The sequence below is a fragment of the Macrobrachium rosenbergii genome, chromosome 56 (assembly GCF_040412425.1).
Source record: "Macrobrachium rosenbergii isolate ZJJX-2024 chromosome 56, ASM4041242v1, whole genome shotgun sequence".
NCBI lineage: Eukaryota > Metazoa > Arthropoda > Malacostraca > Decapoda > Palaemonidae > Macrobrachium > Macrobrachium rosenbergii.
The window spans coordinates 5,879,346-5,892,738 of NC_089796.1; the positions used below are offsets into that span (position 1 = coordinate 5,879,346).

The 13,393-nt window shown below is 38.9% G+C and overlaps 2 protein-coding genes across 2 annotated transcripts; both read right to left on the bottom strand.

Annotated features, from left to right (window-relative positions):
- Window positions 1–1,784: 1,784 nt before the first annotated feature.
- Window positions 1,785–4,945, bottom strand: LOC136836345 (uncharacterized). Its single transcript, XM_067100527.1, has 3 exons — window positions 4,116–4,945; window positions 2,706–2,864; window positions 1,785–2,125 (listed from the first exon to the last, which is right to left on the bottom strand). Exons 1-3 carry the CDS (start codon window positions 4,611–4,613, stop codon window positions 2,057–2,059), a joined length of 726 nt encoding a protein of 241 aa, XP_066956628.1. The 5' UTR covers window positions 4,614–4,945; the 3' UTR covers window positions 1,785–2,056.
- On the bottom strand, window positions 4,663–13,121 carry LOC136836639 (uncharacterized protein DKFZp434B061-like). The gene is made up of 3 exons (XM_067101107.1): window positions 12,990–13,121; window positions 9,756–9,849; window positions 4,663–5,219 (listed from the first exon to the last, which is right to left on the bottom strand). The coding sequence occupies exons 1-3, from the start codon at window positions 13,041–13,043 to the stop codon at window positions 4,663–4,665; spliced, it is 705 nt and encodes a 234-aa protein (XP_066957208.1). The 5' UTR covers window positions 13,044–13,121.
- Window positions 13,122–13,393: the final 272 nt, after the last annotated feature.

Here is a 13,393-nt window from a genome sequence, read left to right on the forward strand (position 1 = left end):
GTGGCTGGGCAGCTACAGAGATTCAGAAAATAAACGAGACGAAGGATCTGAAAGTGGAACTCCGAGAAATCCAGACATTTGCACAAGGAATTGGACAGCAGACTTTGAAGAAAGGAGCTGGAATGGAGTTAATGCAAAAGATTGAAATGTGGATGCAGCTAGGGGCCGAAGGGGCGCTGTAAGCACCGTTTAGCTATTTGGTCAAAGGAGTGTTTCGGGAGGTGAAAGAGCGATGCCAAATGTACTTTCCTCATTGTGCAAATAAGGCTGTTGAAGACTCGCTTTCGATTCTTTAATAAAAAAGTTTTATTTAAGAGACACATCTCATCATAACTGAGGGCAGTTTTATGATAACAATATTGTTAGAAATAGAATATGAAAATATTAATGAAGATAATGTGACACCGCTTTCCTCACGTGCTGCGCCATATCTGTGTTTACCCAAAGGCGATGGTGAGGAAGAAACAGTTATAGTTTTGGGTCATTCCACGAAAGGACCTCTGTATGACAACATAAGGAACAATGGATATCTCCCCAAAGCGAAGCATCAGCCCTCCAACAAATGAGTAATATATTAATGAGCCCTTTCATTCCTAAAGGTAGACCACTGTAACTTCAAATAAAATAATGAAGCATGGCAAAACTATGGCATAAAATAGTGAAAATTAATAAATACAATACATACATTTAAAAACAAGAAATCTGAGAGAGAGAGAGAGAGAGAGAGAGAGAGAGAGAGAGAGAGAGAGAGAGAGAGAGCATTTTTCAACTGCCATTTGTGCAATCGTGAAACAATACGTAAAATGCAAGAAAAATCCAGAGAAACGAAAAGAAAAACTCTACTGATTAAAAGAAAGACAAAGGAGCCTAATAATTGCTGGAAGTAATGTGAAAAAACACAGCCGTCCACAATTATGAATTGACATTTAAAGGAGTGAGAGAGTTACCTGGTGACCGTTAATGTTTAAATTTCACTTAATTTATGCGCGCATATCTTCATTTATGATAATGACGTTTCTAAAAGAAGAGTTAGCGCTGAACTCAGTTGTTTACAAGAGAAGCAAAACCAGGACATACCAAAGAGGATTGTTACATGTCAAGGTCTTATCAACGAGCAACATAGAAACGGAGATTTGTCAGGGCTGTGAAGCGATTGGGGCGCCATCTCTTGACCAAGTACGCTAGGGAGACTAATTATTACAGTATTATTTACATTGGGGCATAGTTCTGAAAGGGGTCGTATGATAAAAAATTGATTCAAAGAACTGGCACGTCAGTATCAGTATACGAATTCACTTTCGAACCTTAATTTTCTCAGTACTGCATGCGTGTATGGATAGGCCTATTTAATAAATAATTGAATTATAAACAAAACTAGCAGTGCCTGATGTATAAAAAAACGAATAAAGAAGAATGAAAACTAATACTCTAGTAATTTTTAGCATAAGTATGTTTTTTAATAGGCAGAATAAGGAAAAAACACCGCTGAAGAGGTATATAGTTACTTTTTTGAAGGGGAAAAGTAAAAAAAAAAAAAAAACTTAAAAACTAGTAAACTTTATGAAGACTTTCTGGATGAGAAAATTAAAGAAAAAAAGAAAAAGTAAACAAATTAAGAGGTTTTTTTTAAGAGGCCGGAGTAAGAAAAAAAAATTACAGCAGAATGAAAACCTAATTATTTATGTTTTAATAAATAAATTTCTGAATGATAAAGGATAAAAAACTTTTGTCTGTCAATTACATACCCGTTGAAAACTCTTCAAAAAGGAACATAAAAAATCGTGTTACCTTTATCGTTTTATTTCAACACCACACACATATAGAGATATATATATATATATGTCTAATTCTAGTCCACTATTGTTTAAATTATGTGTATGGAGAAACGCATCTTATGAACTGATTTCTTTAATTTATGATCCCAAATTCACCGTCTGTTAGTTAAGTGTCCGTGTTTTAAGCAAAATGAATCACTTTGATTTGAAGCCCCCTAAAAATTCCAGACGTGAAAAGCCTCTCATTTTTGGGGGGGTTTCTTTCTCGCTCCAGAATCTCGCTACTCTCCAGAATTACTCGAGTGCGTGGAAGAAGGACCCACTTTCCTCTCCATGTTGATGTTCGTACCCTGGAAAAAGAAAAAATAGCAATAAGTCAGTTCTCTCCGAAATATCACACTTGTCATTCCTGAATTCTCATCGTAGGCCTACATATAAAATTTTTTTTTCAAGCTGTTGAATATCAAATTAACTTTCAAACTGATATAAAGAGACTCAAACACTACAAGCATCAGGACAGCGTGCAATGTTTTAGGCCGATACCATGTTTTAGACTGACTGCACGCCCAGAGAGCGATTGAGCCCTTTTGGTCACATGCTACGAGAAGGAGTTTGACAAAAGCAAGGTTCTGGGTGGTTTGAAACGGTCCTGGTCATTTCGGCCGTAAGTCATTTAGGCCATAATACCCAAAAGGCAACGTAATACGTTATGTTTATGGTATTTGCAGTCGTTATTTTATGTTTTACGTACATCCCCAAGGGGCTGGTACTAAACACGGCTCCCATTGTGCACGTAAACATGCTTACGGCCTGAAACGACCCGAACTCGTTTGAAATACCGACTTCCGTCGTCTGCTTGAAACAGGTGTACTGTATAAACATTGCTCTCTGACCACTGGCTGGAAGGACAGCGGGGGATCGGGCGTTTACCTGTTTGCGTTTGTTCTTCTTCTTGCGGTACATGACGATGCCGCCGATGATGAGAGCGACGCCGAGGATTCCAAAGATTGTACCCAGCACGATGGCCAGAGTGTTGTCGTCTTCTGGAGACAGCTTGTCGTCGATGTCATCTATGGCAGCGTTAACACCCTGAAATTCAAGTTTTTTTTTTTTTTATCTTTTATTAGAGAAAATATACAATATTTTACATTTTTAATAGTATTAAAATCAGAATTTAATCGAAGTCAACTTAACGTTACCAAAAAAATATAATTTTATCGTACCATTCGGGTTGACAAATATTTTATCATGTACATTTTACAAATATTCTATGTATTTCAATGTTAATATTTTTCTGTAGTTACCCATGTAAGATTTTATCACTACATATCTATTTTTTTAGTATCCTTGATTTTATACCGTTTAATACTGTCGTTTTCTTTTATTCCTGCCTTGTGGGCTAACCAAATCCCAACAACATAGTCAGAAATCAAATTACAGAAGCGGTCCTGTTCTTTTTTGATTGTGCTTCAAAATCCAGTTTTAAAAATTTCAGTAAACTTTTTGTCTTGATGTGACACAATTCATTGAATAAATCACAAAAACCAATTAAGCAGTTTCTTGTTACACTTTCCAGAAATAAATTAAATGTATCACATTTTCTGGCTCTTTGCAGTTTTCACATAGTTTACTGTCTGGAAACTCAAGTTTACTGAAATACCCTCATCGCAACCCTTCTGACACGAGAGTCCGCGCACTCGTGTCGGTATCAGGCCCAGACAAAAGAGGCGGTGCGGGTAAAATGGGTGAGAATCTACCCAATCATTTCAGGGCTGGAATCTGGAGGAATAATCTTTTGCTAATATTTGATATTCGAGAAAAATCAGTTTGGTGACAACACCTTTACTTTTTGAGGTATTCGTTGCAGAAAATGGCAATGTTTAAGGACTAAAAGTTCAGTGTAAAATACGTGCTCGTGTGCAGGACGCAATCTGGACGCTGCATTATCCTATAGGCGAAAGTTCTGCAATTTCTTGAGCATGGAATCGCTCTGCTAAGCTTCAAGTACAAACCCAAGTTTCGGTGATGCATTATGAAATGGAAGGGTTTCTGAGTACGAATAGATACAGATGTTGAAAAATGGAAATACTGCAGAGTATTATTATTATTATTATTATTATTATTATTATTATTATTATTATTATTATTATTATTATCTCTGACTCATTGTTATGTAGCCTACTGTATTCTTTTCCCTCATTTATTAATTTAATAACTGTACTATCTTTTGGTATCCTCTGTTCTCTTCTTTCCCTAGGGTTCACATATGATCGTGTACCCATTTTGAACGGTGAAAATAACAGTAACATATAACATTTGTATGAATGCGTAGCGCCTTACCTGTTTTACTTCCTCCATGCGTGTGTCAAATGCTTTAACGTTCATATGATCTCTGACGAAAGACTCATCGTCGTGGATTCTCTGGTTCACGTCAGTCAGATTTGCAGTGGTTTCGCGAACGTAATCGAGATCGCCCATTGTAGCTTCGTCCGTGTCTTCAATTTTGTTGCTAATTTTGTCAACATCATTCAGAACATCCTTCAATCCTTCGCAGAGTCCAGCTGTGTCACTAGTGCATATTTCGTCCGCTTCTACCCTGAATTTTCCAAAGGCGAGTTTGCCGACGAAATAGAGAGGCGGAATCATCCGCCTTGCTTTAGGTGGTATTTTTCCTGTTTCTGGCGCCGGGTGCGCAGAGTTTGATTTCGTTGTTGGCGTCGGTTGCGCAGTGGTTGATTCCGCTGTTGGCGTCGGTTGCGCAGTGGTTGATTCCGCTGTTGGCGTCGGTTGCGCAGTGGTTGATTCCGCTGTTGCGTCATCCACGCAGTGGTTGAACATCCGCTGTTTAGTGATGTTGCCTAGCAGTGGTTGATTCCGCTGATTTTCGTCACTTGGTGGTTGATTCCGTTGTTGGAGCGCCGGTTGTCGTCGGTGGTTGATTCCGCCGTTGGCGATGATGTTGGAGGAGCTGGTTGATGATGCTGGAGGCGCTGCCGTTGATGATGTTGGAGGAGCCGCTGTTGGCGATGTTGGAGGAGTGGTTGGTTCCGAGGAGGCGTCGTTGCGCAGTGGTTGATTCCGCTGTTGGCGATGGAGGAGCTGCCGTTGGTTGATTCCGTTGGAGGCGCCGGTTGCGAGTGGTGGGAGGGGCTGTCATCCACGATGTTGGATCATCCAGAGTTTTAGTGATGTTGTTTAGCTGTAACTTAATTTCCTCCCAGATTTTGTCACTTGGTAAAGGTGTCGTCGGTGATGTTGGAGGAGCTGTCGTTGGTGATGCTGGAGGAGCTGTCGTTGGTGATGCTGGAGGAGCTGTCGTTGGTGATGCTGGAGGAGCTGTCGTTGGTGTTGTTGGAGGAGGAGCATCAGTTGTAGAGGCTCCAGTGTCTAAAGGGAAAGGCGCAGCTATCATTCTTGATGACTTTTGAATAAATGCTTCCAAATCTGGAATGGGGACAAAAAAGAAAACTTACTTTACCAAAGTACTTTAAACTTTTGAGGTGTCGTTACTCATCAGGCAGAAACTGATGAGAGAAATGTTGTTAGCCTCCTTTTGTACAGGCATCTGTTTTGCTGATTGGCTTGAATATATTTCGAGGAGATGTGGGTAATGACGTCTGGTTAGGTTATGTTAGTAGTTTAGGTTAGATAAAGTTATGCTCTTTAAAATAAGATTAGTTAAGATGAAACCATTTAATAGTTGGAAAGGTTAAATAAGATAAAGTTAGTTTAGGTAAAATAAGGTAAGGCTGGGTAAATACAGGTGTCAGATGAGATAAGGTTAAGGTGGGTTAGGTAAGGTAAATTTAAGGTAGGTGAGCTTGGTAGATATGTTTTTAGTATATATAAGATTTGTTATATTCTTAAAGGTGTTATGTATTACAATCATCAGAAAAATAAAAAAAAGTAAGAAGATAATTACTCTGATATAATAAGTTTGTTTGTTTCGAAAAAAATGATCATGTAATTTATATATTTTGCCGTATTTGTTCTCGTTGTTGCTCTGCATTGGTTTTTAAGATTAAATTGGCCATTCCCCGGCATTAGCCCTTCCTCCGTGAGCAGAATCTTGTCATAGCTTAGGCAAATGCTTCAACGGTCCTGGAAATGAAACGTTTTCCAGTCTTAAGCAAACATTACGATGGTTCTGGACATGAACTGTTATCAAGACCCAGGTAAATTTACGATATAATTTCTGGAAATGGAACGTTCTTGAGGCTCAAACAACCGCTGCGAAAGTTCTGGACACGAAACGTCATCAAGATTCAGACGAATCTCAGGCTAATCCTGGACATGTGAACTGCCAAACTTTCTTATTTTGTTTTTGGCAGTGTTTCGAACTCTTGTAATGTAAAGTTTTGATCTGATATGTGTAAATGCTGTAGAATATCCTTCAGTGCAAGTAATATGGTGTGTATGTGTGTGTGGACGTGTCTGCGCGTTTCTATGTGATGCAGAGAGAATGTCCACTAGATTACCGATTGATGAAGTCGATCTGGACAGAGCATTGACTTGAGTCAGTTTTCGTACAATATTCAACATAAATCACAGCCTCGTTGTAACATACCTTTAGAATGCTTAAGATTATAGCATCAGAAATGCATACATTAACTGGATATACCTATAAAACACATAGCCAATCCTTGCGATCTGTAGGTCAGAATTAAATAGATAATTGCCACTTTCTTAGCACTCGTGTGAGTGTGGTTTTTGAAAAATAGTTGTCCCTCCCAACAAAAAAAAAAAAAACTTGTTAGTTTACGATAGTTTTTGTTCGTGAAGTATATTGTATTTTTTTTTTTTATGACTGGGTTATATTTGATTGCCTTTACAGGCTTTTTTTTTCTTCACTACTGAGCCATTTGTCTCAAGTTTCCCAGTTGTGATCTGAAGATGTCTGAATAAACTCGGTAGTTTTTTTTATGTTGAACTTCCGATTTTCAAGAATAATCAGTATAATTTAAAGAAATTTCAGTATAGATTGACATTATAGAATTATTATTATTATTATTATTATTATTATTATTATTATTATTATTAATCAGAAGATAAATCCCTACTCATATGATGCAAACTTGAGAGGGGCCACTGACTTGATATTCAAGCTTCCAAAAAACATGGTGTTCATTTGAAAGAAGTTACAGAAGATAATAGGAAACACGGAAAGAAGAGACCAGTTATTAGAAAATAAAAAAGAGCAAATTGATAATCTAATAGATAAAAATATAAATAAATACAAGGTGAAAACCGTTTCAGGGTAGCAATGCATGGCATCTTCACTAGAACTTTCGAGGCTCTAATTGTAAGTGTATGCTAGTTAATGTAGTTTGCTGAAATGTTATTTTAACCTACCCACCAGGGGGAGAAGTGGCGGCGGCAGGTGACAAACCATCTCAACTCAGTGCCAGTCCCAGGCCCCGGATAAATGAGGAGGCTTGGAGTCAGGAAGGACACCCTACAAAACCAACCATGATACGATCCGTTCAAGAAAGAAAGAGCTGGAGAAGGGGTGTTAAAAACAGCGACCCCAACTTGGGTCTAAGCTGAGAAGAAGCAGCAACTAGATTTTTCTTTTGAGGTAGGTTGGATAGCTTTACAATGCACTATTATCTTACTGGGAGCCTACAATAATCCACCATAATATATTCTGTTCCTCACCGAATAATTAAATCGATATAATATTAAGCCTAAGTCAGCGGTCATTAACAAATCGTATACTGAGGCCGTAATGACGTCACCGGGTCACGTGATTAACTAAATACTTCACGATGGAACTATTCCCTTGTATTGCCAACTAATGCTAATTTCACTTTCATATGTATATTAGTCACACATTTCCCTAAAGCAATAGAAAAAATATCACTGTAGAAGCTGTTAGTTTCCTGTTTGTTATTATCTAGAGTTGGCTTTGTACGAAATGAGCCTTAAGTCTTCCGGTGTATTCCCTTTTCACTGGAAATCGGTCCAGTTTTTAATCCTTGATTTGTGGTGTGTAAATTGTACTTGGAACCTTTGCCAAGATGTAAAATACTCCATTAGCCTACTCGTTTGAAGCTGTTAGATTCCTACCTCGAAAGAAAGCAAAGGTTCCCTCAAATCTTTACCGTATCAGCCTAGCAACCGCAGGCAGAGCACAGACACTAATAAACTTATAAAGAAATGCGAAACTGACGATGTCCGTTGTTTTCTTTTTATTTTGGACAGTATTTTTGGTTTTAGTTTTGAATTGCTGTGCGGCTTTGTTTCAAAAGCTGCTCTTGTTGTGCACCAACAAGAGGCCTATCGGTCTATGGAATACAATTCTTACATATCTCATCTAAAGCTCATGTCAGAAATACTACAGGCAAACGCATGGTAAAATATTGTGACAAACTTGAGATAAAATTTCTTTGAATGGCGCAGGAACGGTGTTAGTCTATCAGGATATCTATCAGTTAAGGGTTTTTGAATTGCAATGACCGGACGCTTGGCTTTCAAGGCCAGTGGCGTTCCTGAGGGCGGGGCGGGGGTGGGGGCGGCTGTTTGAGATCGCCCCCCGGGCCCCAAAGTGAAGGGGGGGGGCCCAAAAATGCGAAATTTAACCACTGCTGCTATGACAGGACAAGCTAAATCCAGTGGCCCCAAAATGGTCAAGGGCCCCATTTATATTTGGACACGAAAGTTTGGGGCCAACTAAAGGGCCCCAATTTCCAATTTTGTGAACAAAAAAGTTATGTAAAAGAAATAGGACTCTCCAGGGGCCCCCACCCAATCGTAGAGCCCATTATAAACCTTCTCATACGGATCGGAGGAGAGTGGGTAACGTTGATTGGGGTAAGGGCAGGGCCGATCTATAGGACCCCTATAAGCAGTAATCAATTACTGCTTATAGGGGTCCTAATTATCCTCTGAGGGCCCCCATAATGGTCCCATTTGCCCACATAATACACATCCAAATGATTCAATGAATCTGGTCAATGTCCACCTAGTTTTAAGAAATAAAATTTCTGAAATTTGCATTTACAAGTGCCTTTAAAATGATCCTACAATTGCTCATGTCCTAAAAATTTCCCCCGAGGGGGGAGGCCGCTTACAGCGCGCCTCCCCGAACCCCCCAGCTGCTTTGGCTCGCTTCGCTCGTCTCCCACCCCATAAGAGGGCCCCCAAATGGGACAGTGGCCCCCGGGTCCCAAAATGTCTAGGAACGCCCATGTTCAAGGCGGTAGGAGTAGTAGTAAGGATTTGCCTCTAAAACTGCTCAGTATTGCTGATAATGGTTGTTTAGCCTAGGAGTGAATTTTGATTCAGCTGTGTGTAATATTTTTAAGTGTCAGCGCTACAAAGGTTATGCAGGCCTCAACTATTTGATAATGTTAACAGTGTTGTCACTTCGTATGTGAGGCTGAATACTGCACAGTTTTCTAAAAGGTTTGTTCCTGCTGTGACTAAATTATATATATATATATATATATATATATATATATATATATATATATATATATATATATATATATATATGCATTCTCCTTAGAGGGACTGGCTTCAGGTTTTACCTTCTGATTCTCGTTCGTCAGGTATTATAGAATGAGGCTGAAACCCACTTTAGTCGATTCATTACCACTTAAGTTACTGCATAAAAGCCAGCATGGGCGAAATGGGTTATTATACACCGTTCCTACACTGCTTTGTCTTCGACAGTGGTTCGAACTCATATATTAAACGGGAAATAGCACGGCTTTGATGTAGTCCTACTTGCAATGCTAGTGTCAAACACGAAGAATTGTTACGAACGAGGACAAATGAATCACTGATCATTTTAATTAAAACTGGACGTACGTTGATTAAATTTGAATTTTACCAACGTTTTAAGTCTAAAGCATCTCACAGTCAAGTGATTGCACCGAGTCAACAATGATCAAGCAATGGGACCTGTTTAATAAGTGAACAAAGAAAATGTGATTGAGAAACCTTAACAAGCATAATAGTAGTGATAAACAATACCTTTATTCATTGTGGCTGTGCTGGCATCGTGAACGACGGTTCCCAGCACCAGGAAAACCGTCGCGAGGAAAAGGTGGCTCTGGTTTACTTTCGCCTGAAATTAAAGAGAAAAAAAAAAAAACGAGAGTGAGACTTCAGCATCGATGACAGCAGGGAATAAAAGAAAATTAGGGAAAGTGAATTACAATATAGGTATAAAGACGGATAATACAATATCTGGGAAGACATTACAGAGAGTTTGACTCGACTATACTCAGAATTGCAGTTCCGTATATGATGCGAGTTTGGCTATTGTGTCACGTGATGTTGATGCAAATGTATGCAAGTTATTTGTTTGATATTGTATTATCTGTATGTTTAATATTTATCTAAGGCATACTAATAGGTTCCCGTCCAACATTATAAGCTGTTGTTAGCAGAGTTAATTGAATAAGTCTAGGAAAGAATTATTCCATTCACTGATATAAAACAATAGTTACAAGATTAGCTTTGGCTAGGCATACTTCGTGTAGGCTAGACTCTCTCTCTCTCTCTCTCTCTCTCTCTCTCTCTCAACCAATAGTCCTACAAGCAGTACGTCTGCATTGACGAACTTATGAACCAAAAGGATAGGCTTAAAACATTAGTCACATGGATAGGTTTATGTGATGCTCCGTGAATCAAGAAGCCAGTTTACTATATCAAAGAATCCAACCTGTGTAAGCAGTTTATTGGTGCCTTTATTGGTGGCATGCCATGACGAGATGACGAAAAAACACTAGGCCATGGTCATGCCCTAGAAGTTCTAGATAATTAAGCAAAGAGGAAATATTAGACTCATAAAGATATTATTCCAGTAGATTCGAAAGTTTGCATCCAGGGGCCAATATTGCTCCTGAAGTATTGCTCGTACAAGTTCGTTCTCTTGTTGCCATTTAAGTTTTTCCCCCAAAATTGATTAACTGGCGGTAAATGCTGACAGTTGCTTGAGACTGCTATTAAGAATCGAATCCGTCATTTTATCTCTCTGTCTCTCTCTCTCTCTCTCTCTCATAACACACTCGCATAAACACGAGACCCTACGACGTATGCTGTCACGACGCCAGAGAGCACCCAGCCAATCAATCATCAGGACTGTTGCCTAGCCACTCTGCTATCGAGTCCAGTTCAACAATTTCCACTCAAATTCAGTATTAAATGTTAGCACAGGTCATTGTTGTCGGTATGGGTAAGGTCTGTGGTTCGCGGTGACCTGCTGCCAACAGCATGTCACCCATTTACAGCTGTTACCCATTTACAGCACTTCTGTAAATGGGTAGCAGTTGGAAATCTATCAAGTGACATGGGTCTAGCAACCTCATCCCTGAAGACAAGCTGAAAACCGGAAAGCTTGATCCTTTTAGTGACACTCGTCAGAGGGCAAAAGACGTGGGATAAATATACACATTCTTATACTTTAAAGGATTTTAGCAAGTTTTTAGGGATGAGATTGCTAGACCCACGCCCTTTGTTTTAACCCTAGCAGACGATGGTAGCCAAGGACCCAGCAAACATGGGCAGTGTAAAATGTAGAATACGGAATTTAGAATGTCTTACGTAGAGCGTAAAACTCCAAGCAGAAGTCGTAAAAAAAATGTACATTAAAAGGTAAAACACAAAATGAAAACTTGAAATGTTGCATGGAAGGAAGATGTTAGAAGCTAAGAATAAAGTGCAAAATGTAATTACTTTGAGTTTTACGTAAAATGCCAATCATAGAATTTACAAAGCGAAAATGACTTATAGTAATGTAAAAACTGTGAGATGTAAATGCATAAAGTCATGCACTGTGCACTATGCAACACGTGAAATATAAAACGCAATGTAAAACGAAACATTCAGTAATATGAAGATGAAAATGGAAGTGTAAAGTGTTAAATGCAAGATGTATAATGTAAAATTAAAACGTTGAAGACATGTAGAAGGTAACTTTAGCTCCTGAAAACAGTATTTTTCCAAGATTTCCCGAAAATTATACAAATGTAAAGTCCCTTGTGGTCGTTAGTTGGTAGACTGGCTGATTTTAGACCGAGTGGGCCTTGTGCCAGCACTGACCCTTGCTCAAAAACCCACACGTAAGTGTGATAAGGACTTCAGGGGAATGAGAGGACTGGTGTGGAACCCTGGACTCGACTAACCAACAGAGTCTATGAGAAATCTTACACATAATGGACATTGCATTTTTTCCACGCAGGTGCAAAGTTGGAGTTCCTCGTGCTGATGGTGTGATTTCACGCAAGCACGGACGACATCGGCTTCGAGCTTGCCAAGAAAATGAGAAAAAAGGGAAGAAAATAGCCTCGGGAATTGTAAGATCGACGTTTATCTTGCCAGGAAAATTAGAAAAGTAAAGGAAAACAGCCCTCGAGTTATAAGACCGACTTCAATCTTGCCAAGAAAATGAAAAAGAAAGAAAATATCCCTGGGAGTTATATCCATTTTGTCAAGAAAATAAAAAGACAGAAAATAGCCCCGGGAATTATTAGATCGACTTTGAGCATGCCAAGAAAATTGAAAAAGAAAAGAAAATAGCTTTGGGAATTATAAGATCGAATTCGAACTTGCCAAGAAAATGAGAGAACATAGTCTTGGAAATTACGAGTTCGAGTTCGACCTTGCCAAGAAAATGAAAGAAAATAGTTTTGGGAATTATAAGTTCGAGTTCGATCTTGACAAGAAAATGAAAGAAAATAGTCTTGGGAATTATAAGTTCGAGTTCGATCTTGCCAAGAAAACAAAAGAAAATAGTTCTGGGAATTATAAGTTCGAGTTCGATCTTGCCAAGAAAATGAAAGAAAATAGTTTTGGGAATTAAAAGTTCGAGTTCGATCTTGCCAAGAAAACGAAAGAAAATAGTTTTGGGAATTAAAAGTTCGAGTTCGATCTTGCCAAGAAAACGAAAGAAAATAGTCTCGGGAATTATAAGTTCGAATTCGACCTTGCCAAGGAAATGAAAGAAAATAGCCTTGGAAATGATTAAATCGACTTCGACTTGCCAAGAAAATGAAAAGAGAAAAGGAAAGAAAATAGGCCTGGGAATTATAAGACTTGACTTCGAACTTGCCAAGAAAATAAAAAAAACAAAATGAAAAAATAGCCTTTGGGAATTATAAGACTGACTTCGAACTTGCCAAGAAAATGAAAAGTGGAATCAAAAGAAAGAAAATATCCCTGGGAACGATTGCCAAGACAACGAGAGCTCAGAGCCAGACTTACCATGACGGACCGCATCTGTCGCCCAACTGCCGGAGGCCCCTTGTCTCTCCTCATTATTCACTTAACATTCGCTGATAACGTCATTTTCATTATCTCCGCATTTTTATGAAAGAAAGTAGGTGCACTGCATCTATCAGCTTTTTTCTTTCTCTTCTATTTTTTTTTTTATCTTGGAAAAACAAAGAGCATGACTGTTAGTCTATCGGGCTCCGTGGAGATAATCGTGGGAGATGCCTTGGAATAAGCGCTGAGCCTCTCTCTCTCTCTCTTTTTTTCTCTCTCTCTCTCTCTCTCTCTCTCTCTCTCTCTCTCTCTCTCTCTCTCTCTCTCTCTCTCTCTCTCTCTCCAAATTAAGGATAATTTTTAACATGGAGTTAAAGATAACTTTTGACACGAAGTTATGG

Excerpts from the sequence above, each read along its gene's own strand:
- LOC136836345 (XM_067100527.1), bottom strand. The coding sequence starts at position 4,613 with ATGTTCAACCACTGCGTGGATGACGCAACAGCGGAATCAACCACTGCG. Across the intron at positions 2,865-4,115 it reads GCATGGAGGAAGTAAAACAG|GGTGTTAACGCTGCCATAGA; the intron begins GTAAGGCGCTAC and ends CTTGAATTTCAG. Across the intron at positions 2,126-2,705 it reads AGAAGAACAAACGCAAACAG|GGTACGAACATCAACATGGA; the intron begins GTAAACGCCCGA and ends TTCTTTTTCCAG.
- LOC136836639 (XM_067101107.1), bottom strand. The coding sequence starts at position 13,043 with ATGAGGAGAGACAAGGGGCCTCCGGCAGTTGGGCGACAGATGCGGTCC. Across the intron at positions 9,850-12,989 it reads GACAGATGCGGTCCGTCATG|GCGAAAGTAAACCAGAGCCA; the intron begins GTAAGTCTGGCT and ends CTTTAATTTCAG. Across the intron at positions 5,220-9,755 it reads CACAGCCACAATGAATAAAG|ATTTGGAAGCATTTATTCAA; the intron begins GTATTGTTTATC and ends TCCCCATTCCAG.